Source organism: Camponotus vicinus, unplaced genomic scaffold, assembly GCF_025532165.1.
Source record: "Camponotus vicinus isolate PSW18456_S1 unplaced genomic scaffold, iyCamVici1.0 SCAF_4, whole genome shotgun sequence".
Classification (NCBI taxonomy): domain Eukaryota; kingdom Metazoa; phylum Arthropoda; class Insecta; order Hymenoptera; family Formicidae; genus Camponotus; species Camponotus vicinus.
This window is the reverse complement of record NW_028141976.1, coordinates 12,288,617-12,316,034: the sequence shown is the minus strand read 5'-3', so window position 1 is coordinate 12,316,034 and position 27,418 is coordinate 12,288,617. Positions and strand designations below refer to the sequence as shown.

General features: G+C 30.8%; 1 protein-coding gene across 4 annotated transcripts; it reads left to right on the top strand.

The window, feature by feature from the left end:
* Window positions 1-634: 634 nt before the first annotated feature.
* On the top strand, window positions 635-27,329 carry Npc1a (Niemann-Pick type C-1a). 4 transcript variants are annotated; one of them, XM_083098565.1, is made up of 20 exons: window positions 635-1,070; window positions 5,217-5,568; window positions 5,683-5,975; window positions 7,051-7,243; window positions 8,349-8,477; window positions 9,998-10,117; window positions 10,241-10,458; window positions 10,659-10,960; window positions 15,598-15,795; window positions 15,869-16,070; window positions 16,163-16,460; window positions 16,579-16,706; window positions 16,974-17,228; window positions 17,307-17,470; window positions 17,546-17,658; window positions 17,731-18,314; window positions 18,632-18,820; window positions 19,111-19,198; window positions 20,108-20,271; window positions 23,278-23,417. In XM_083098565.1, the coding sequence occupies exons 1-19, from the start codon at window positions 933-935 to the stop codon at window positions 20,269-20,271; spliced, it is 4,128 nt and encodes a 1,375-aa protein (XP_082954691.1). In that variant the 5' UTR covers window positions 635-932; the 3' UTR covers window positions 23,278-23,417. The 4 variants fall into 4 exon arrangements, with proteins under 4 accessions (XP_082954691.1, XP_082954692.1, XP_082954690.1 ...); XM_083098566.1 differs by having other exon boundaries at window positions 20,108-20,199; window positions 23,278-23,416; XM_083098564.1 differs by lacking the exon at window positions 20,108-20,271 and having other exon boundaries at window positions 23,278-27,329.
* Window positions 27,330-27,418: the final 89 nt, after the last annotated feature.

Below are 27,418 nucleotides of genomic sequence, written 5' to 3'. Positions count from 1 at the left end.
ATTATGTATAAAAATTTATGTATCTTTATGTCGCATGTGTATCAATGACATTATAATTTCAAATATGCCAATTACACGAGTCGATCAAATAATATATGACACCGTACTTCTAAATAAAAATCGACAAGAATATTCTCAAGTATTTTCTTCTGATAGAAGAAAGTTCAAGTTGCTGTCCTTGGATAGGAGGATTGGACGTGTTAGCATTCGTGTCCTTTGTTCAGACTGTATTTTTTGTGCACTTCTTCCCAAGAGAGTCACCTTTCCTCATACTTAAATTAATACAGCATCAATTGGCATTTGGTGAGTTCTCTTTAGGAGCTTAAGCAACCATTTAGAATAAGAAGATAACAGAAAGAACCGCCATCTCTTTTCTTATATTGTTATCTCTCTCTACGGGAGCTTCCCAGTAAAAAACGCAAGTAAACACATGATTGGCTCGAATAGAAAATGTTTCAGGACTCTAAAAATTTCCTATTCGACAGCCAATTGCGCGATCACGTTGCCTGTCTGTGTTTCTTTGCCGGAAGGCTCTCTGTATCTCCCGCGTGCTCCATGCTCGATAAGTCGATCGAGCGCCGCCGAGTGGCGCTGCGAGCGAGCTCGATGACGGAGCCCTTCATGCCATTACGCGGTGGTGGCAGTTGCGATCGAGACGGCGGTCTGAGTGGTTGTTGTCTTGCACGGTGCGCGAATCACGAACATCCGCGGGGGAGCAGAGATTGCGCGCGAGTGCAGACAGGATACGAGATTCATCGTGGCGTTTCGCGGCGATGGTCATTTCGTGATTGACGTTCCGTCGCTCGTCCAACGGAAAATCGAGCCGCCCGAGGATTAGGAGGCGCCAGTATCCGATAGCGATTAACGTACGCGTAAAGGGAAACGAATTCCGGGCGTGACGCATCTCGCGGTTAGTGTAATCGCCGCGCGCGATGCACAGGACTAGTGTAACGGCCGTGAATCGCCCTCGTCGTCGGACTTTGACAGGTGCGGTCGCGACCATGTACGACAACGGTGTACTCTGGCCTCTGTTGCTGCTACTGTTGACCTTGTCTAGCATCGCGAGTCCGGTAAGCGATAATAATGTATGCATACATATATACATGTATATGTAGGTGAGCGATATACTTGCGCCGCGTCCTTTTTGTGACGCTTAAGTTCCGCGCGTGCGTCAAATCTCCTCTCACTTCCCCTCCCTCGCCCCGTCTCAGACGGTGTGTATCTTCTCTTCCCTTCGTATCTTTCGTTGCACGTGCACATGTATACCACGTACACACATACGCACGCTTGTCATGCGTGTGTATGTGTCTATTTGTTGTATTTGTGCGTACGTTGTATTGTCCACACCCTGGCAATAGCGAGGATTTAGGTGCGCGAGCGCGCCGCGTGACGTCACGTCGGCTGATCGCCGTGAAAGCCAGTCGTCGTCCTGTTATGTATGTCCGTAGGATTTATTAAATTTAATTATATGCTGTTTTCGCGGCGGCGAGAGATTTGCCGTCTCGAGACACACATGAATTGTTTATTGGGTCAAGGACAGCGAGAAATGTTATTTTTTTTTATTTTTTTTATCGACTCGTAAATCCCTCGATATCGATGAGCGATGATTACTCGGTTGCGAGACGTCACCGGGCATCGTGACCTCGCGTCTGAATTCTTGCCTTGGGGCGATGCGAAAAATATGTAATTCTTGGAACACCTTGGTCCAATTATCATCAAGTCGCAGCCTCGTTTTACGCTCGCGTGCGTTTTTTTGCTGTCTTTCTCCTCAGATCCATGACTAATGTATGTAATCGTAACGCGAAAAAAAGAGCAACGTTGAATCAGTCGCGAGTGATTAAGCGCTAGATGACGTGAGCGATGATTGATCGTTTCATGTCGAGAAAGAGCGCGACTTGATGCGACACAAAGCGCCGCTTATTCAATAACTTTATTATTCTCCGCTGCAATTTGTCTAAATTTTCAATAATATAAAATAGATATATATATTTATTTTTTTTATATTATAAAAAAAATTTTTACGAATTCATGTAGATAAAAAGAATATATATATTTTTTATTTATTTTTAAAATAAATCTTTTTAATGCATTTCAAACAAATATGAGAGAGCTTTGGGTTAAATATTTTGCGCTTTATTAAAAAGAAGTAAAATAAACTTTTTTTCTTAAATATATTCTTAAGTACATAAACATGAAATTAAAATTCCATGAGAATGAGTATATTTTTATAAAGTTCTATATATCTTAGGAATTTAATTCTCTACACGAGGCATGATATGACTACTTATCAATATTTAATTAACGAGTCTCGATAATTAAAATGCGTAGTTCTAAGTATCATAAGTATCATGTCTATTATGAAATATCATTCATTTCGTGTCATTCCGTTATATTCATCTGATTTCATTGAATAATTATTTTCGTATTATAATGTGAAACAAAGAAAGGAAAATAGACGAGCGTAGGATCAAGAATGAAGTTATGTTAATATTGTTGTTATCAACAATATATATTCTGCTCAGATATTTTCTTTGAGAAATAAAAAGCACATCTATGTGTATCATCAATACATTCATTAAGACTTATCGAAACGCATTTTCACACTGTCGTGTAATGAATGCGAAAATGATCGATAAGTGATTGATAAACACATACATTACGTGCAATTATGCAAGTCAAATCCGACGCAAAAAAAAGGGAAACTTCAGATAATAAATTCCTTTCGTTTCGAATGATAAGATGTAAATTATGCGATTTTTTTGTACGTATTATCAATGCAAACGATTCGAGAATGTTTATAAAGACGGTTAGCAACGCTTTCTTAGCTTCGTGCCGCTCATAATACAAAGTATAAACGCCCATTGCGTGACTTATATGATTCCTTATAAACGCATGACTCATTCGAAGCTGATATGGGGTGTCATTTTATCATATAATACGATAAAGAGATACGATAAATGCGATTTTTTTAAATACTTTTATATATTTATACAAGCTTTTTCCTTCTTTCTCTAGATTTAAATAAGCGTCTATTTCTGGATGTGAAATAATGTAATAGATAAAATATAATAATTATATATTATATATATAATTATAATATAATATAATAATTTATATATATAATATAATAATTATATATTATATATATATATATATATATATATATATATATATATGTATATGTATATAATTATTTTAATTTTATTTACAACAAATATATCCTAGTTAATAGAAAAGAAAAATTGAAAAAATTTAAGAAAATCTTTTAAGAAAATAAAAAAGTAGATATGTTATTTATATTTGTATAGCAAAATAAATATATGTATATTCAACAAAATTTATTATTATAGACATAAAGAAATTAAATTTGTTTAATATTTCGCAAATTCTTTTTAAAATTATCTTTTTTAGAAAATAATCATTCATTTTCAAGAAAATATACTTAGAAAAAACAAACTATCTTGCTTTTGGAGCAATATTCGTAATAATTTTATAACATTTCTCAATAACTTTTGTATAAATAATAACTAATTATATATTAATTTTTATTTTAATATATAATATATAATATATTTAATATATAATATTTATATATAATAATTATATTTTATCTATTATATTTATCTATTACATTATTTCATAACCTGAAACAGACGTTTATTTAATTAGATTATATTTAGAAAAAGAAGAAAAATAAGTTTTATATATATATATATATATATATATATATATATATATATATATATACAGGGTGACCCATTTTAACTTAGGCAGCCAAATAACTCGAAAAATAAGCAAGATAGAGAAAAATGTTTTAGACAAAAGTTGTATGGTTTCGAGGGGGCCATAAGATGGTATCATTGGTTTGACCTTGAAGAGTCATTCGAAGGTCACGTGAAGGTCACTTCAATTTTTTTAAATGGAATACCCTATATATTTTTGTACATTCTTGTAGCTTATTTCGAGAGCTTTCCAAAACACTATAATTAAGTACCTTTCCGTTAAGTACTTTTTGAGTTATGATGCTTGAAATAATTTCTTAATTTTACATAAACCGTAAAATATCTTGTAAAATATTCATTTTTCGATTATCTTACCTTAATACTTTTATGTACAAAATAATGAGAGGAATCAATTGGTGTAAAGAAAACACATAGTTGTTTTTAAGAAAAAATATGGAATTGTTAATTGCAAATTACATATTTTTTCTTCGAAACAACTATGTGTTTTCTTTACACCAATTGATTCCTCTCATTATTTTGTACATAAAACTATTAAGGTAAGGTAATCGAAAAATGAATATTTTATAAGATATTTTACGGTTTATGTAAAATTAAGAAATTATTTCAAGCCTCATAACTCAAAAAGTACTTAACGAAAATGTACTTAATTATAGTGTTTTGGAAAGCTCTCGAGATGAGCTACAAGAATGTACAAAAATATATAGGATGTTCCATTTAAAAAAATTGAAGTGACCTTCACGTGACCTTCAAATGACTCTTCAAGGTCAAACCAATGATACCATCTTATGGCCCCCTCGAAACCATACAACTTTTGTCTAAAACATTTTTCTCTATCTTGCTTATTTTTCGAGTTATTTGGCTGCCTAAGTTAAAATGGGTCACCCTGTATATATAAAACTTATTTTTCTTCTTTTATATATATATATATATATATATATATATATATATATATATATTGTTTCAATTAAATAAAGTTAATTAAATATGTTATCATGTTATATCATATAATTTTAAATTATAAATTAAGATAAAGCAATATTAATATTACATAATCGTCATTAGTTATATATGTTTGTATAAGAATATCTTGTGTAAAACACGAAATGTTATTTCTCTTTGTAGAGTTCTTCATACAATGCTCTGCTTTAAATTAAGTGAATTAAATCATTAATTCAGCTCATTGCTTCAAATAAATCCCATATATAAGCTTTAATACACAGGTCATGAAGAACTCAATTAGGAAACGTTTCGTGCAATATTTTATATCTTTATATGCGCCTTGTGTAAGCGCAGTTATACATCAAGTGACGTATATAATATTAATATTTAGTAACAAACATTTTATGTATACAGATGTATATAACTGGAAAAAATGTTTAGTAACAAATCTTGTAAGATGAATTTTAGAGCATTATTTTTTTAATATATGCTTAAAAAAGTGAAAATTTAAAAATATTTTTTATTTCCAAACAGGTCGCCAGTGATAATAGTAGTCATTGTATATGGTATGGAGAATGTTATCAGGATGCAGTTCAGCACAAAAAGAATTGTCTTTATAATGGCCCGGCGAAACCATTGAATTCCGAGGGACAGAAATTGTTGGCTAAGCATTGTCCACACTTGTTGGTGGACGATGGCACGGGAATTAATACTTGCTGCGACAAGAATCAACTTACAACATTGGATGCAAATATCAAGCTTGCATCCAACTTTTTAAAAAGATGCCCTAGTTGCTTAGATAATTTAGCAAAGCACATTTGCGATTTTACATGCGCTACTAACCAAAGCAAATTTATCAATGTTACGGAGAAAGGCGAAGCAAGCGGTAATTATATACATATATTGATATTTTGTTTCATCAATTTGACACTTGAAATTGAATATTTTCTGCCAACATTTCTCAATATGCGATTTTATGATTTTGAATTCCTTTTTTCAGGTGTAGAATATATTGATGGGATAGATGTATACATAACAAATAAGTATCTTGAAGGAACGTTTAACTCGTGCAATAAAGTATCAGTGCCGAGCACAGGCCAGTTAGCACTAGATCTAATGTGTGGAGAATGGGGTGCAAGTAGATGCACTCCTTTAAAATGGTTCCACTATATGGGCGATGCGGAGAATAATATCTATGTACCTTTCCAAATTACATATAAAAATACTGATGAACCTGTTGGCCCCTTTATACCATTAGATCCTCTAATCACGCCATGCAGTAAGGCGCTAAACGTTAGTATTATTTTCAGAGAGATATGCAATATATTTTTTAAAAATTATATACGGAATACACACACACACACACACACACATATATTTCAAATGTTCTCTTATGAGCTTTTTAGATTTATTAACGCTGTAAAGATCTAAATATGCTAATAAGCAAAGTGCTTACTACATACATTCCTTTTGTAAAGATTTTTTTATGTAGAGCAGTGAGTCACTTTCTTATTAGTATCATACACGAGTTCTCTAAATAATTATTATATTTCATGTTATACAAATGTAAGTAAGAAAATAAGCAGCAATTATTGAAATATACATTCTAAAAAAGGATAGGAATCATTTGATTGGATTGATTTTGCTAAGTAGCAGATGTATTTTTATTATCTTGTTATTCGACATTGGAAGAATAACAACTTAATTGTATATTCATATAGTAGTTAAGAAGAAAACAAGTTGGTCTAGTTGTTAATTTAATGACCTACATTTTTAATGTATACTTTTTAATGGAGGAAGTGCATGTGCAAAAATTAAGTATTACATTTTTCATAATCGAAAAATAAGAATATTTGAATTATTTTTCTGTATTTGATAAATAATATGTAAAAATCTTATAAACAATTTATAGAATTTTAAGAGAATTAAATATACAGAAAGAATTTTTTTTCAAGATTATTATTTTTAGAATATTTAAACATGTAATTTTCTAACATAGAAAAATATGTTGCTGTATATTTTTTATATTTGATAATTAACACATCTAATATAAAATTACTTTATTATTAATTTTTATTTATATAAATATGTGTTTAAACACTAGAGAAATATTCAAATTATTTGTATTTCTATACATTATTAGTAGAAAGAGAAAAAGAGAAAGCAGAAATTTATAAAAATTAATTTAAATAATATTTGAATATTTTATTTTTAGTGCATTTTATTTCATTATGTTATTATTTGTGCATAAAAAAATGCATAAAGACATTTATGATTAACTTAACCACTTTTTATAAGACATGGATAAAATGTACAAAAGATAAATATGAAATAATGAGAAATATGTATTTAATTTTTTCTTTTGTAGAAAAATACTCCAGCTTGCAGTTGTGTTGATTGTGATCAAAGTTGTCCAACACCACCACCGGTGCCTCCACTTCCAAAACCATTCTCAATCTTCGGTTACGATGGTTATCAAGTTATAATGATAATTATTTTTGTATGTGGCACCTGTCTTTTCCTCCTATTAGTAATGTGTTTCAGCCACAGGAAGCGTATAGGTAAGTTTTATCTCGTTTTGTACATATTAAGAAAATATATATCTTGACTATATATATAGTCAAGATATATATTTTCTTATATATATATATATATATATATATATATATATATATATATATAATTAGATTTTGTTGCAACGTAAGCTATGTAAATAAAAAATGGAGTGTGCCTTTATTCAATTTTGAATTTTGTTTACCTATATTTTGCATATATTATTTATTTTTGATAATTTATTGAATTTATGTAGTTAATTATTAATTAACTAATGTTATATTTTTGATTATTAATTACATTTCTAAATAAATACATGAGGGGATAATAAAAGAGACGCGCGCGAAATCATAGAATTCATTGTGTGATTAACTTTTTTGTAATAATTATATTTAGATATATCTTCTATTGTTGCTATTTATCTTTTAATTGTGGGTTTTTTCTCTGCATTTGTTTAACATGTTTTATTTGTTTTATTATTTAAATCTGAGAAAAAAGCATGTATAATACCTCATTAATTTCTCGTTTTCTTCCTCTTTTTCCTTTTTCTTTTTTATAAAAAATGAACATTACTTTTGTGAGAAACGTTAAGACAATTCAGAATTGTAGTGATTACTCTCCTATACATTTGTAATCGTGCAAACGCATTTATGAATTATTGCAGTGATAATTATTTTCAATGTTATATAAAATATTTATATAAAATACTTACATATTTACATAAAATATTTAAAGAAGAGGTATTATATATCAATTGAAACTTGCCTCCAAAAAATTAAATTTTGTTTACGTTCTTATAACGAATTATTATCAAATTTTTGTTGTCTCATTCAATATTTGATGTGTTTGTAAATCATAACACATGAGAATTCTTTCTGGAAATGTTGATGTTTACGTTTGCACATACTAACTCTAATTATTTGTTTACTTTATTCTTTGAACTAATATATATTTAATAATTCAGTCATTTAGATTCCAAGTGATTTATCAAATATTTATGTGCGAATGGAATATGTTTTTATACTGACTAATTAATGCGCGTAAATGATACTTATGTATATGAGAGAAAAATATTTGACAAGTTGTGTATGTATGGTGTGCGCGTATGTATAGTTGCACGAGGGGAGGAGGTAGGAAGACAGGTGGGTAGACGGCTAGCTGCCGGATTACACCCAGGAGATGGTGCTCGTATTGCCCTTGCCGCTGACCAAGAAGACAGCCCACTTCAGTCTAAGCGTTCCAGTAGGTTTTTTCGATTCTAAAATCTTCGATGTTCGCAATTGTAATCGTTTATTACGTTCTTGTTTCGTATTTTTCTTTTTGTTTCTTTTTGTTGCTTTTATCGCTTCGTTTATTTCTTTGTTTCTTTCGCTTTTTTTGTTTCTAGCCCTGCAGATTATTCCTGCCACTGGATGTCAATTGTGCATTAAATAATTTTTCTTCAAGAACATTTGCACTTTTAGATTTATCAAACTTAGTTTTAGCTATAGCGTTAAGCTCTTTAACTTGTGTATCTCTTTTCATGTGACAATATGCAAAATTACATATTCACACGCACGCGTTGTAGCGAATTTTTATTTGTTAACTGCACAATTGCATTAAAGATTCAAAGGCTTAAGAACAAAATAAATATTTGAACAAGTTTGAAGCATGGTTGGCAAAAATTGTAGAAAAAGCATGCAATGAGATTGTGTTCTATTAATATTGCATTACATTGCATGAAAATATTTTATTAAAGTTTGAGGCAAAATCGATGCTTGTTTTCATAAAAAATTTTTATCGAGAATATTTTTAAACTTCAAAAACAAAAAAGAAAAAGAAGATGTATATAAACTTTTTTTTAACACTTGATTAGAAATATTTATATAAATATCTCTTACTCACAAAAATTGTGTTGTGCAAGTATTTTGTATTTCTTTTATATTAAATTAAATCGTTTTTGCAAGTCTTAGTATTGCATGTGTATAATAGGACGATAAATACTGCTTTTAATAAATTAGAAGATTAGTGAAATGTGTCGTTTAATTAAATGAACTTAATATAGAAAGATTTTCCTATGACAGCATTGGAAAATGATTTTAAGAAAAGTGAATTAGCAAAATAAATAGAAATTACTTAATTTCGATATGCGAATTTAACAAAAATAAAAGATACTGTCTCTAAAATAATGAAAAGCATGTTGCAAGTATGTGTGTTGTACAGAATTGTTTTATTTATTCTCTATTTTTTACAAAATTATAATAAAATTCAATCTATCTCTAATGTTGTTAAGGAGATCTTAAACTTACTCTTTAACACTTAGTTGTAACAAAAATTCTATATAATTCTATATTAGTTTTGATAAGAGCTATTTTATATCATAATTTAACATTAGAGACATTAATTCTAATAATTAAAAAATACTAATTCTTTATATTTCTAAATTAATTTTAATTAAATCCTTCTTATCTTAAATAATTTTATCTTTTTCTTATATATATGTGTAATATAATAAAATATTATTCCAGTGCTGTTCATTATAATTATATTTAAGACATTTTATTGTCAATCTTATATATGTATATTATTTATTTTAGGAATTGGTATTTTTCTCTATTCTTTGCTGTTTTATGAAGCTGATTATTTGCAATATTATTGTATTAATTATAAATTATGAAATACATACTGGATATTTAGTAACATACTCAAGATTGAAATAAAATGCTTAATCAAATGTTTATTTATAAATAGGAATTTGTTGCACTTAATATGTATGTTTATAGGCGTTATATCAACCGACGAATTACCAAGTGGATTTGACGAAGAACAATCCACTTTCATTGAGAAGCTTGGAGCAGGTACTGACAAATTTCTGCAAGAATTCTTCTGCAAATGGGGAACGTGTAAGTAAAATATTGTTTTTATATTCTACATTTTATGTAGAATAATTTTTAGAATAGTTTTAGTTATATGCACAAAACTTTTTTTACATTATATTATATTAATGACTAATGGTTCTGATACAGTTTGCGCTTCTCGACCTTGGTTAATACTTTTCCTTGGCTTCCTATTGATCGTTGCTTTGGGACATGGCATAAAATATATGCAAGTTACTACAGATCCTGTAGAACTGTGGGCATCTCCGCATTCCCGATCACGTGTCGAAAGGGAATATTTCGATAAACACTTTGAGCCCTTTTATCGAAACGAACAAATTATTATCACTTCTGTCGGCTTACCGAATGTATGTACTATTGAAATACATTAAGTTGTTACATGTTATGTTTATATTTTTGCATAAAATGATTTATATTGATTTATATAACTGTATGTATTTTTCCAAATAAAGATAAACTACTGTGTAATTATTGCTTATCATAAGACAGGAATAAATTATAGCTTTGATTTGATATGCTATGTATAATTATTTAATGTTAATTACAGATTGTGCACAACACTTCTAATGGACCAATCGTATTTGGACCTGTGTTTAATGATACTTTCCTAAAAACAGTCTTGGAATTGCAAGAAGGAATTAAGCATATAATTACTGCTAACAACTACACATTAGCGGATATATGTTTCGCTCCTTTAACTGGACCATTTACCGGACCGACAACGGTATCACAATGTACTATTCAAAGTATTTGGGGTTATTGGCAAGATAGTTTAGAAAAGTTTGAGACTTCGGAAGTCGATAACAATTATACAGTCAACTATTTGGACCACTTCAGAGTTTGTTCGCAGTAAGTGATGACAAAAGAAAGTGCGCAATAATATTTACTTATTTATTTTATTAGTCTATATGATATGAAAAATCATTTAGCGATGTAGTACCTTTTGTAGATCCTTCAGCACAAGTAAAAATTATTAATTAAGAAGCGCTAGAGTAACATATTACTAGTATTAATAGTATATAGAATATAGAACATAATAGAACAGATTATAGAATATAGTAATGAAATATACAGGGTTTACCAAAAGTGTGGAAACCCCTTAATATTTCGAAAAATACGCATTTTTAAAAAAATGTTTCATACAAAAGTTATAGGGTTTTATGTGGCGCATTACACAGCAACATTATTATGACCTCGAATAGCGTTGTCAAGGTTATGTGAAGGTCACCTCCAACTTTTTAAATGGGACATCCTATATGCTTTTGCATACTCTTGTAGCTTATCTCGAGAGCTTTCCAAAATACGAGTTATGAGGCTTGAAATCATTTATTAATTTTACATAAACCATAAAATATCTAGTAAAATATTCATTTTTCGATTATCTTACCTTAATACTTTTATGTACAAAATAATGAGAGGAATCAATTGGTGTAAAGAAAAAACATGGTTATTTAAAAAAAAAAATATGTAATTGTTAATTACAAATTACATATTTTTCTTAAAAACAACCATGTTTTTTCTTTACACCAATTGATTCCTCTCATTATTTTGTACATAAAAGTATTAAGGTAAGATAATCGAAAAATGAATATTTTACTAGATATTTTATGGTTTATGTAAAATTAAGAAATGATTTCAAGCCTCATAACTCGGAAAGTACTTAATGAAAACTAACTTAATTACAGTGTTTTGGAAAGCTCTCGAGATAAGCTACAAGAGTATGCAAAAGCATATAGGGTGTCCCATTTAAAAAGTTGAAGGTGACCTTCACATAACCTTGACAACGCTATTCGAGGTCATAATAATGTTGCTGTGTAATGCGCCACATAAAACCCTATAACTTTTGTATGAAACATTTTTTTTTAAATGCGTATTTTTCGAAATATTAAGGGGTTTCCACACTTTTGGTGAACCCTGTATAACAAATTGTAACAATATATATATATATATATATTGCGACGTCTTTTTATTTTTAATTTTTCGATCCTCCTCGGGTGTTGGAGAGGAGGATGTTAATGGGGAGCGAAAACGCCGTCAAAAAAAAGACACAAGGTGGATAGAGATACTCGCGCTCGGAGGAACTCAGATGGAGGGTGTTCTCGCGCGAGCCGCGGCGAAGCGAAGGCCGTCTCGAAATCTCGAAGATGGGCGCCAGATACGGTCTTCCACGTATCAGTTCGCAAAATCGTCAGAATAACGCGAAGAACGTTAGCCTGTTTCGCCACGGGCCGACCAGCTCACCTAACGGTAGAGGGGCAGGGTCCGTTGAAAAGGATCTAGAATTATTTTATGCGAAGCTGTCGGTGATTACGAAAGTTGACGAACACAACGGAATTTAACACACACGAGAAACGAACACTCAAATAAATTACGCGAATTTAATATAAAAGAGAAGGTAACAAATTTATTATAAAAGAAATATAATAGAAAAGAATATAAAGGGAAAGAAATAACAAGTTCTAGAAAGAAATAGTAATAATGACATAAATTAGCGAGACTGAATTAACGAAATATAACTGAGTTTAACATAAATGCGAAAATTTGAAATAATGTACAACAGATCGACAGCGGTGATAACAATAGCAATACGAAATCGAGATCATAAGACAGCGGAGATATTTATCGTCCTCCAGGCCCGTTTTTATGGCCGGACTTTGCGAAACCGAACGGCGTTTCGAGAGCGTAACGGAAATTTCGACAATCTCCTCGAGGACGCATTTAACAGATCTATTCCCTTTGTTACTCGCTCTTTTAATCGACAGCACTATGTTTGAAATGAGGTTAACAATTGAGCGATAGTAATCAAGCGATTTGCGAAGACGAAAAATCTCGCTTGCTACGAGCAAGATCGATTCACTCGGAATTCGATAGCCGTCGGACGCCGCTTCGCCTCTTTTCGGCGTAACGCTTTCTATCTACGCGAAACCCTCGAATTTCGACACTTTCTTAATCTATTATGCACCGCGACACACTCCAACGTACGACAAATACCACGCAATAAACGCAATTCGTACCAGTATCAAGAGCGACAAGGACAGCACGACATTTGCCACGTTGTCACACGCACACGGTCACACGCTCACATACACGCTAATTACAGACGAAAATTGCCCGGAGATCGATTGCGGGGATGTCTTACGCGGTTTCGACAACTCTTTTCGACAGCACGGATAGCGGACGCATTCCCCGCGATTTACCGCGCACGTGGTCGATATACGAGAGCCGGTCACTACGCGTTTTACGACACCCCGAATCCCGGAGAGAGACGAACGGTTCCTTATCAGCTACGGCCTACGTTACGATCGTCCTTGATGCCTCGGTCGCTTGTCTCCGGTCGCCCGAAATACACGAAAATCGCGAGCTCGGTAAAAGGCCCGAGCGACAACGAGACACGAAAATGGCGACGGCGACAGAGCGGCCGGTCCGCGGACTGAATCGCGTACGTGGCTTACAATTAGCGATGGGCAACCTCACCGATACTTTCTCCCGTGGCCAGGGGATGATCCTCGGCTCGTCCTCTCGACTGGATCTCGACAACGAACACAAAACGATAACGACAATTTTTAGCGACTATCTGCTGAGAGCGCCCGCACCAGAATGAGTCCCTGGATCTCGCGATCCAGGGTCGATAGCGGCGTCAATTCTGCGCGCAGGGGTGCGCGGATTAGCGGCCAATAGCGCCGCGACACGCGAAGTATTACTGCGCCCCGCGACAACGCCGTATCGGGGGCCGTAACGGCCCCGATAATTTAAAATTGCTGACTTTCGGCGATCCTGGTATCCCTGATCGTCCGGAGGTAGATTTTCCGTCCTCCCTCCTCTGAGGGTGGCGCCGATCCGGCCCGGTTATTTCGGCCCACAAGACAGCTGATTTCCTTCCTTTATTTGAAGGGGGCGATCTCCACCCGAGACTCTGTTCCTCCGGCGCTGTCGTATCGGCTGTCGTAATGATTCCTCTTGGGCCTCTTCTGGTTTCCCTCCGGCGGGTTGCCCGACGTACAAAAACGATACAAAAAATAATTAGTACTAGCGCGAAAAAGGATAATGGCTCGTCTCTCCGGAGATTTCGACACGGCTCTCTCTCAATCTTTTTCTGGCGCGGCCGCTCGGCTCGCGCCCCGTGAAGATTCCCGGGACGGATGGACGCGCGTCGGGACGGCAACGTCACAATATATATATATATATATATATATATATATATATACAGGGTGGGCCATTTTAATCTATGCACCCAAATTTCTTTGTACCTAAGACAGATACGGAAAAATGATTCAGACAAAAGTTTTATGGTTTCGAGGGGGCCATAAGATGGTATCATTGGTTTGACCTTGAAGAGTTATTTGAAGGTCACATGAAGGTCACCATTAATTTCTTAAATGGAACCTACTATTTGTCATTGCATATTCTTGTAGCTTATCTCGAGAGCTTTCCAAAACACTATAATTAAGTACTTTTTTGTTAAGTACTTTTTGAGTTATGAGGCATGAAATAATTTCTTAATTTTATATAAACCGTAAAATATCTTGTAAAATATTCATTTTTCGATTATCTTACCTTAATACTTTTATGTACAAAATAATGAGAAGAATCAATTGGTGTAAAGAAAACACATAGTTGTTTTTAAGAAAAAATATGGAATTGTTAATTGCAAATTACATATTTTTTCTTAAAAACAACTATGTGTTTTCTTTACACCAATTGATTCCTCTCATTATTTTGTACATAAAAGTATTAAGGTAAGATAATCGAAAAATGAATATTTTACAAGATATTTTACGGTTTATGTAAAATTAAGAAATTATTTCAAGCCTCATAACTCAAAAAGTACTTAACAAAAAGGTACTTAATTATAGTGTTTTGGAAAGCTCTCGAGATAAGCTACAAGAATGTGCAATGCCAAATAGTAGGTTCCATTTAAGAAATTAAAGGTGACCTTCATGTGACCTTCAAATAACTCTTCAAGGTCAAACCAATGATACCATCTTATGGCCCCCTCGAAACCATAAAACTTTTGTCTGAATCATTTTTCCGTATCTGTCTTAGGTACAAAGAAATTTGGGTGCATAGATTAAAATGGCCCACCCTGTATATATAATTATTACGAGATAGAGATTAAGCTGGGTTTGAGATTACATTAGGATTTTATAGTGTTTAAATTTTTACATAAAGAAAAAATTAGTATTATTATTTTGAAAAACAAGTTATATTACTTGATTTACAAAATAAATTTGCCTTAAATCAGTAACAATGAAAAAATAGAATATTGTAAAAAAACAGTTTAGATTAGAATTGAAGTAATTTAAAGAATATACAAGATAAAACAATTGATGAACCATTAATGAAAAAATATGCCTAAGAGGCAGATTGAATGTTTCTTAGATATTTGTATGTAAAACAGTATTTTATATATATATATATATATATATATATATATATATATATATAATGTATGTTTTATATTTATATTATTTTTGTACATCTTTCAGGAATGCATACAATCCTGATTGTCTCGCGCCTTACGGCGGTCCTATAGAACCGGCAATCGCAGTAGGCGGATTTTTGCCTCCAGGACATGACCTTCATAATCCACCATATGAAAAGGCAACCGCTATAATCCTTACTTTTCTTGTAAACAATTATCACAATAAAGCTAAATTGCTTCCTGCTATGGAATGGGAAGAAAGGTAAACTTGCATTCGCAAAATTATTAAATTCGAGTAAGATTATGTCATTCATATATCGTTCTTTTAATTTCAGTTTTATTAACTTTATGAAAAATTGGACTGCAACGAAAAAACCGGCATTTATGGACATTGCGTTCACATCAGAACGATCTATCGAGGATGAACTGAATCGTGAATCAAAATCGGACATTGTAACTATTTTGGTATCATATGTCATCATGTTTGGATACATCGCAGTATCACTCGGCCAAATTAGATCATGCACTCGTCTCTTGGTGAGAATCTACATCATGTGATTGCTATGCCATTTTTGTTTTTTCGTCTTGCACAATTTTATATATAATCGATATTTGCTATATGATTTCAGTACGATTCCAAGATTACTCTTGGGCTTGGAGGTGTGCTTATAGTGCTGTTGTCTGTGATTTGCTCAGTCGGACTGTTTGGCTTCATTGGTGTACCAGCTACACTGATTATCATCGAGGTCATTCCGTTCTTGGTACTAGCGGTCGGAGTAGATAATATTTTTATTCTCGTTCAAACTCATCAGAGAGAGGGCAGACGCCCGAATGAATCGATTCAGGAACATATCGGACGTACACTGGGTCAAGTCGGTCCTAGTATGTTGCTTACTAGTGTATCGGAAAGCTGTTGCTTCTTCCTAGGTATGTGTTAGTACGAAATATAATGTAAATACGAAATATATATTGGAAAATAAGAAAATGAGATTGTTTTCATAAATACGGATAAGTTATAATTTATTCTTTCTCTATTGATTTATAGGCAGCCTCTCTGATATGCCTGCTGTAAAGGCATTTGCTCTTTATGCTGGAATGGCTTTATTAGTGGACTTTATATTGCAAATTACATGTTTCGTCAGTCTCTTAGCTCTTGACACAATTCGGTATACGGTATGTATTTAAAATGGAAGAAATTTAAAAATTAAATTTGTTTTAAATTTATTAGAAATTTTTATATAATCATATATTTAACATTTCTTGTATACATTTTATGGAATAATATAATAGAGATATAGAATAGAATTTAATAGAATACTTTGTATATTTAATAGAAGTTCTCTTGTAAAAATTTAATTTTTATTACAATGAATTTTTGTTAATTATATATTCTATTCAATTATTACGTTTAATGCATAAAGCGCGTTTTTATAATTTTAGAACAACAGACTGGATGTATGTTGCTTTATACACTCCAAGCGTGATGATGGAGAAGAAGTAGTAGATGGAATATTGTATAAAATTTTCAAAGTTGCATATGTTCCGTTATTGTTGCAAAAGTGGGTTCGCACGGCTGTGATGATTGTGTTTTTCGGTTGCCTTTGCAGCAGTATCGCTGTAATACCACACATCGAAATTGGCCTAGATCAAGAGCTCTCTATGCCTGAAGATAGTTTTGTGCTTAAATATTTCAAAGTACGAATAATTTAAAGCATCAATATCCGCGCTAAACATAAATTATAAAAAATACTAAATTTTACACTTCTTTTGCAGTTCTTAAATAATTATTTATCTATTGGACCACCGATGTATTTCGTTGTTAAAGATGGCCTAAATTATTCGGATACTAAAATGCAAAATCTCATTTGCGGTGGACAATATTGTAACAGCGATTCAGTATCAACTCAAATATTTACAGCATCCAAACAATCAAATAGGTATAATGCAAAAGTTTCATGAATAAATTTACAACGTCTTTTTTGGATTTTATATAAAAATGTTCCCTTTTTTAGAACTTATATAGCTAAGCCTGCTTCGTCTTGGATGGACGATTATATCGATTGGTCTGGATTACCCGGTTGTTGCAGATATTTTCCTACGAACAATTCATTCTGTCCACATACTGGTACGTATTTTTGTATAAAAATGTTTTATATAATCGCGTATATACTTTACTTCACGTACTTTTGAATCGTAGATCGACAATGTCGTAGTTGCAATATCACTTTGAACAAATACAACAGACCGATGCCTATGGATTTCGACAAATACGTATCGTTCTTCCTGCAAGATAATCCCGACGAAACTTGCGCTAAAGGAGGTCATGCGGCTTACGGACATGGTGTAAATTACATGACCGATCCTAACACAGGGATGTCAACTGTTGGCGCTTCGTATTTCATGGCTTATCACACTATTCTCAAAACTTCAGCCGATTATTACGAATCGATGAGAGCAGCCAGAGTCGTAGCAGCTAATATTACAGATATGCTCAACTGTAACCTGCAACGTCTCAGTAAAAACACCACTGTGGAAGTTTTTCCATATAGTGTTTTCTATGTATTTTACGAGCAGTATTTGACCATGTGGCCTGATACATTGCAAAGTATAGGAATCTCATTACTCGCTATATTTGTCGTTACTTTCTTGCTGATGGGTTTGGACATTTTCTCATCGCTGGTTGTTCTAATTACAATCACAATGATCGTCGTCAATATTGGCGGCTTGATGTATTGGTGGCATATAACTCTGAATGCGGTATCTTTAGTGAATCTTGTTATGGTAAGTTAATTGTTATAGAACAGCAAATATCTATTTGTGGTGTTACTAGTATTGGGACATTTTTTTATAATTTTGCATTTTACACACAATTCGAGTTTTTAAAATAATATATAAACGGAATACAATATATTTACATATCATAAATCAGTTGATAATTTTTTTTCCTTTTACTTTCAATTATTTATTATCATCACATTTTTATAATAAATATTTTGCTTTTATTAGTATGTCGGATAACGAAAAATATGAATAAATTATTTATTAAAAATCGGTAAGAAAAGCTAATGAGTATCAATTGATGTTTGTTGCTGTTGCAGGCAGTTGGTATAGCTGTCGAATTTTGCAGTCATTTAGTGCATTCCTTTTCGGTATCAGTTCAAGCTACTAGAGTAGAAAGAGTTGCAGATGCGTTGACGAATATGGGAAGCTCGGTATTTAGCGGTATCACATTGACAAAGTTTGGTGGTATCATAGTCCTGGGCTTTGCAAAAAGCCAAATTTTCCAGGTTTGTTTGTTTGTTTTTTCGATCATAAATAGAACATTAATTATTGAAATCGTTGCCGTCTATTATAAAAAAAATTTGCATTCGGTATGAGTACGATTAAGTCATAATTCATTTTTCATATTCCCTCTTAATTTGTTTCAAATAATTTCTTCAGTTTTCACAAATTTTTTCAAAATTTTCACTTATCACAAATTAATCATAGATGGCGAGCGCATTTGATTATTTTATTTATTTTATTTTATATATTTTATATAAAATTGCAGCATTATTCAACTAAAAAATTTTTGCAGGTCTTTTACTTCAGAATGTATCTAGGTATTGTGTTATTTGGAGCAGCGCATGGTCTCATCTTTTTGCCAGTATTATTAAGTTATATAGGTAAGAAAACTCTCATATATATAATTATGACAGTCATTTTACATCTAATTTTTATATGCGTGTACATATATATATATATAGATAAAAGCGGAAATGATAAATGTAAAATCAGAGAAGATTTGGATTACCGGAGATGTAACCTAAGACTTTTCCTGCATGCATTTATATATATATATATATATAAATTATATATAAATATATAATTATATATATATATATAAATGCATGCAGGAAAAGTCTTAGGTTACATCTCCGGTAATCCAAATCTTCTTTGATTTTACATTTATCATTTCCGCTTTTATCTTATCTTACACTTGTAACTTTGTATGTGTAATGATAGGGAAAAATGACACTGCAGAAAAACTAGATGAGACATTTCAGCTGATTTACGATTATATATTTTCAATTATGTTATATTCAATTATTTTATGTTTATGTTGTTTATACACACAAAATATGCTATCATTGCTTATACATTGTATAAAACATATCTTATGCAAATTTGGAGTTCACTGCTAAATAGTGGACACATGTCTGATAGCACAATGATTGTACTCTTTCAGATTTTTTGTGAGCATGTTAATGCTTGGGGGGAGAGATAACAAATAATCTTTGTTCTTGTTTATGGGCACACCAGTTTTAAAAATCTTATTTTCATATCCCTATATGCATATAATGCGAATGTAGCAAGATCTCTTGTGTTCGATATGAACAGCTTTGCAAATTCGACAGAGATTGTATGTACAGCGAGTAGGAAATTACACCGAGATATGTTTACTTTAAATATTTTTATATTAATAATGTCTGTGCTTAGTTTTATTTACTGAGAAGAATCAATTCTTTAATTCTGAGTAACAAGATATAATTCTGAATAATATCGATTGGTGTCATGGCTCCTGGTGGTTCTAGGCTCACCCATGAATAGGGAGAAGTTGGCCAATCACAAAAGAGCGATGCATGGGAATTTGGACAACGTGCAAGAGACATCTTTGACTCATCGTGTAAGCAAACACAATTCTCCTTCTACACCCACTACAACCACACCTACGTTCAAAGTCGTATACGAGAGATAGGTATGCAGAGTTGGGTATCTGAGTTAAAAAAAAATAAATAAATAAAAGGAAAAGACGTCTGCACTGTGATACATGATAAGTTTTTTGACAATTTTTTCTTATTTCCAAAATGCGTCGCACATGTTTTCTATATGTTGCTTATTGTACACAATGTAGATAGAATTATCTTTGAGATACCATTCAATATTATCAATTCTTATATTTTTAATTAAATATAATCCAGGAGGTGCAATTTTCTGTATATAAAAGCAAATCTTTCACATCTTTTGTTTTATTTTTTGTTTAAATTTAATTAGATTGGAATAACTGATAATCTTTTATATTTTAAGCTTACATGACTATATTCTTCTTAATATTATATATTTAACTTATTATGCACTATTATCTATGTCCAAATGGTAAGAAACTCGCAAACATATTTTTTCATTAAAGTTATAAAATGATTTATACTGTAGTTCTAGATATTATTTAATACATTATGTTCTTCTTTTTTCCTCTTTGATTTATGTATCTCTATATAAAGAACATAAGTATTTAGTTTTTTAATTTAGAGAATTAAATTTTAAAGAATTTTAAAGTTTAAAATCACAATATATAAAATTTATTAGGGAAACTTAGCTTTGATGCATATCTATGCAAAATAATATGAAAATAATACTTTATGATAAAAAATTATACATATGCAATATCTCCTGTGTGTAATTGTATGGAAGTTAATGCATAACTTGACTAATTATATCATAAGATATATTATTTTAAATTTCAATCAATGATTAAGAAATTATAAAATTATTATATATTAATATATGTATATATAATATATATATTATATATTAATATAATTATTAATAATCTTCATACTTAACAATGCACACATACATATAATGTGTGTGTGTATGTATGTATGTATGTATATATGTATGTATCTATGTACATGTATTACACATTACACATTATATCACATTAGATGTGCATTTTAGCTTTTATTTTAAGAGTATGTGTGTGTGTATATATATGTATATATATATATATATATATATATATATATATATATATATATATATATATATATATATAATTTCTTTAATAATATTTTTTTAATGATTAAAAATTTACACTCGATATTTTTTTGATTATTTTGATAAATTATTTAAATAGAAAAAAGCTTTTTAAAAATATATACGTCTTAAAAATATGTATATATTTTATATTCTAATTTTTTATTTTATGATGATTATTTCTTTTTATATGTGTGATTTATATATAATTTATATATTATTTATATATTATTTATTTATATTTATACTTTTGTGTATCGCATTTTTGTATGCAATTCCTGTCACTAATTGATAGATATATTGCGCTATATCTAACACGTTTTTCACAACATGTATGCATATAATTTTGGAATTGCGAGATATAAAACGTTTCCCAAATTACGTATTATTTAATGATCAAACAGCTCTTTGTCGAATCCTATAATTAAATTTATGGATTGACTAGATGCTGCTATAAAATTGTTTATTGTAACAGGGATATGGAAATGCATAGAGGCTATTACTGGTGAAGAGAAACATATATAATCATTTCATATGCTGCTCACATTGCATTCATCTTTTATATTTTCTTTATGATATTGTGCGTGCAAGATGTTTTTAAAATTTATATTTTTGTATATATCTCTTTAGAATTTTAAGATTATCATGATATGAGTTTTCTATACATTGCTATCAAGATCAGTTGTTTAATTTAAATGTATAATATTTGCCAATATATGCACCTATAATAATATGTAAAAAAATAAGGATAATATGATATTAATGAGATTTTTTCCTTAGATTTTGCTTCAATAAAAATTGCACAATAAATTAAACAGATAATTACATATCAATTCATATAATTAATATAATTGTTTCATTCTCTCTCTCTCTCTCTCTCTCTCTCTCTCTCTCTCTCTCTCTCTCTCTCTCTCTCTCACACACACACACACACACTCTCTCTCTCTCTCTCTCTCTCTCTCTCTGTCTCTGTCTCTGTCTCTGTCTCAAGAATATAGTTATAAAAAAATTTTCCATATATTATCGTTCATTTGCACATATAAATTGTATATAAAAAAAAGATAAGTTTATTTAATTTTACAACTTAAAATTAAATAATGAACAATAGTAATAGACAAAAATATATGGAAAACTTTTTTTATAACTATATTCTTAAAAGAATTCTCTTATGGCAAACATCCCAGCAAGTAAAATGCGCGCAGTATGCCAGCAAATTAACAGATTTATTCAGAAGTTGCTAGCAAATTGGCATCAACTGTATCCGCATTAGGCTTGTGCTTTTGCCGGCAGAGCCTGTTCACAGAACTTGATAGCAAATTGCAGTTGAAACCGAACAAGAGCTGTGAATGACTAGATTCTATTCTATTTCTACTGCTTCTATTCTATTTCATCTGTTTTCAAATTATGTTAGTAGGATCTGTCACAATCTGATATAATTGAAATTAACAGACTCTGTACTAAATTTGTAGCCTTTCTGCTGAAAACTATTTGTAACAGATGCTTGGCAAAATCTATTCAACTTGGCTGACTGGGATATTATTGTGCGCGATCCATTTCATATTGGCAAATAAAATGTGTATCTTGATTGTAAATCTCAAAATAGCTGTCGCTATCGCATTATCACGCTGCATCTCATTGCTTTTGTTGCTTTAAAAAAATTTTGAAAAAATGAATTTTTTATATAATGATGAAATGCTTCGTATTGCATGAAAATTATGTTTAATTTGGCTTATGAATTGCTTTTCATGTATAGAAACAGAAATGCTATACAGACACGAAAAAGTAATCGTACACAAAAAGGAACAGTTCTTTTTTCTTTGATATTGATATCTAATTATTACTTATTATATTAAAAAAAAGGTTTGTTATGGGGTGTGATAAAAGAATGTTTAGAATATTTAATTCATCCATATTTAATCCATCCACTTTTGTTTTTGTATTTTTTTAGGCGTGATGTCGCGCCGAGGGCGTAGAAAAGACCGCGAACTCGCGAGCGAAAGTGAAACTAGACGTCACCAACGTGACCAATCAGACTCTCCTCTACTCCAAAACGACAACCATCAAAGCGCGACCACTTCCTACGCCAGTATGAACCCCACTGATGTGTCTGATCACCATGTAACGTTCTAACATTCAAATCAATCCTCTCCGATTTAATCGAATATAATTTTTGTACTTAAAAGGACATAAAGAATAATCTACTTAGTGGATTCACTAGGTAAGTGTCAATGATGTCCTTTAACTTGACCTGACTTGCGAGCCGAGAAAGAGATACAAAGAGTCGCACGAGCTCTTCTTTTCTCTGAATTATGGAAAATTTAATACGAATCATTCTCAACGAAATTCCTCGTAACTGGTGAATATGTCCATCTGCGTTCATATCTGGCATTCTTAGCGACAAATAAATTTGTATAGCTCTAGGTTTTTGTCATTTTTATTTATTTTTTTGGGCAAAGCTCTTTTTTTATTTCATAATATACTATTGTCACAGAGACTGTGTATTCTAAATTAAAAAAAAATATGTATCTTGCAATTGCAAACGATCGATCGTATGATCGATTTTAGGTAAAATAATTAATCTAGAATGAAGAGAATTTATTTCCTTATTACATATTCGTCGTTAAGTAAATTTAGTGAGAATAATACTAAATGTAACGGATATAAAATGCATTTTCCTTTTTTCAACGCGAATGCATTTCTCAATTGTGAGATGAATCCTTTTTTCTCTGATATTGATATCCAATTATTACTTATATTAAAGAAAAAGTTGCGTCAAAATATTGATAATTAAACGAACAATTAATCGAAACATTATTGATTTCTTCGATATGTAAATTATTTAAGAAATTAATAAAATATATATGTAGAAAAGAGAGTATTTCTCTCTCAAGTAATACAGTCAATTTCCTTTATTCTAAAGTTATCGGAAATATTTCTTCTCTCTCCTTCTATTCTCTCAATTTTTGTAGTGCATATAAAAATATTATATTTTTCATATAGTTTCTCACTCTATTATACATGAAGTAAATGACAGATCGAAAGAAAAATTCTAGTTTACCAAAACACAACTGAGCCGTAAAATTTAGAATAAAGAAACGCTAGAAAGAAGGACATCGATTGTATAAAAAAAAACAATATCTCATTTATATTATATTTAGAGATTTCACGTATGATATGCACTTGGAACTCGTGCAAGTAAATTTAATTGTTTTTACTTATGCCGTCCACATCTGAGATGTAATACAAAAAATGTGATGTATATGAAACAAAATAGAATCGAAGATAATGATTATCGAGATTTAATTATACGATGATTGAAGTTGATATATTTGCGCAAGTAAAAATGATATCTATATCAGGATTCAAGTTTTCGAGTTATTCACATTAACCCACAAGTTCTGTGGTATGGGATCGTATAGAATCGTATAGAATAGTGCGATCTTAGGTCTAACCATTCTCAATATTATTAGATATATTATTAGATATATATTCGTTTTATTTTTATATATACTTCGCTATATACGTTATATAAATGCAGCTGAAATTGCTTTAAATTTTTTTCATATAACTAACTTTGGATGCAAGAATAACGTAGGAATTCTGTGAATGAATGCTCGATAAAAAGAAATTGGAACTCGTTATAGTATCAATTGACAGAGTTGTATCTTATGTATCTTTACAATTCAATATTACAAATTTTCACCACGATTCTTAAGTATCAAAAATTTCCATCGCGAAATACATAAAAAAATATCAGTATTGTCAATTAGATATATGTACGCTTTGTCTATTTTTTAAGTAAACTTCGTCTTAAAAATTACGAATTTATATTTTTCAACTTATAATTAATTATATATTATATATTATTAATTATATATTAATTATATATTAAGGCCAGACAAAGTAATGATTCGTTCTCTTATTGCTGACTTACTATGGATCAACGAGGAACATTACATTTGTGAGATTCAAATATTCTCATTATTTTTTTTATCACAGAGCTGTCGAAATCATTTTTTAAAAGTGTACAATCTACAGATTGTGTAATATCTAATTTCTTCTTTTGAACATTCTTATAAATCAGACACAAATGTCTGAGAGACGCGTAAGAATGCTTAAAGTATGTGCTAGATTTTTAAAATGTTCCTTTAAATATTGTTTGAGTTTTTTGATTAGAGAAAATTGTTATTTGAATAGTTTTTCGGGATATATTAGAATGTCATTCTGGATCAAGCATTCTTTTACTATTTTTTAAAATCTCTTAGAATTTTTATTTCATTCTAACGATGTCTATGCATAGAATTAAAAAAGAATAACTCGTCCAGAATGATGGGATTCTAGCTGCTCTTCTATTACTTTTAAAACACTAATTATAATGCAGAGAGCTAACTTAGAATAGTCAAAATTAACACTTAATGAAATTTCAAAATTATAAGTAGTAAGTACATATATTGTTTTCTAATTTTAACATAAACGTGATAGTTGAGTTAAACACAAGTTGGATAAGAATTATTACGCAGCACACAAATATTAGGACTTAGAATCTCATGTAAGCACGATTCATGAAGTGATTTAGAGAGAATATCTTTATATACATACACACTGTACATGTACTTCTACATGCGCATTTTTATAAGAAATTAGAAGCACCAATTACTTTATTTTTATAGATTGGATATTACTCTCAAATCTTATATGTAAATTAATGAACGTGCAAGAATGTGACTTTGCGATCCTTAGTAAGTGAAAATTCCAAAGAAGGATGGGGCTTTTTTTCTTTGTGAAACTCTAACAATTGATCAGTTCAAAGTATACTTGTCATATTAAATTTAAATAACTAAATAATAAATTGGAGTTGCAAGAGATAACAAATTTCAGTACATTTTTTCTTGGAATGGAAAGTTTTGCAGTATCGCACGAAAAACTCAAACAGATATCTTCTATATGATAACCAACGAAACCTTTTATCATCGGTTAATTGTTCGCACGTGAACTTCTTACGATCTGGCCGAAAGTATTTAGATAAGATCACTTACAATTGTTAATCGAGAACGGGGTAGTTTATATTATATTTAATTATATTTAGTTATATTATATTTAATTACTAGGTTCCTTCAGTATGATAGAGGTTCGTCAACTTTATTTACTCGCGCGCTTTGTCGATGTGAGAGTTCTCTGTGAAAAGTACGACGTTTCTGCTGTATGTATGTGTGTCATAAATTTAAAACTGTCTTTAATCCTTTATTTTGATGCATGATTAACACAGAAATCAATTTCTAAGACTTCGTATGCGTTTGATACTTATTTCCCGATTTAAGGGAATTTATTCGTTATTGGATTTGAACATAAACATTTTCTATGGGAGTATAATTTTTATACATTTGTCAAAGAGCAATGCGCAAAGATTATAAAAAGGGAGAAACTCGGCTAGATCAGATTGTTAATACTCGGGTTGTTGTTCCGCGATGTACTTGTGTGCAGATGAATGTTTTAGAGATGAAGAGGAGAGAGATGAGTGCGTTCAATGTTATAAACTGTGTAAAAGTATATCGTGTAAAATGTATAAGTTCCGTATGTATATGTATGTATGTATATATGTGTATATATATATATATATATATATATATATATATATATTATATATATATATATGGCGGAAATGTATGTATGTTGCACGTATGAAGTACGCGATATCTTTTGTTAAATTTAATAACGCGTTATTATACTGATCCATTTAAAGGGTAATAATAGTGATTGATCTTTTTCGATTTATACTGCACCGTGTATATGGCGAATTGCATATCAATAGAAGCTTCGGATATAAATATGAAATGTGAATTGAAAAGTGTCATCAAATTAATGATTCAATGTAAAATGACAGATAAAACGTAAACAAACATAAAAAGAAGAAACTCAGAGAAGCATCCGAAATAACATGCAAAGCGTACTGTGTGTTGTCACGTAAATATGAATAAATTTTCTCCTGTTTGTACTATACAATTGCGCCACATGTGTTATTTCATTTAATTATATTTTAAAAAGTTGATAGTACGTGTATATATATATATATATATATATATATATATATA

Bases quoted from the DNA above. Each gene is read 5' to 3' on its own strand.
- Npc1a (XM_083098564.1), top strand. From the start codon at position 933: ATGCACAGGACTAGTGTAACGGCCGTGAATCGCCCTCGTCGTCGGACT. The intron at 15,796-15,868 runs GTAAACTTGCAT...TTTTAATTTCAG, and splicing joins GCTATGGAATGGGAAGAAAG to TTTTATTAACTTTATGAAAA. The intron at 19,199-23,277 runs GTAAGAAAACTC...GTATTTTTTTAG, and splicing joins AGTATTATTAAGTTATATAG to GCGTGATGTCGCGCCGAGGG.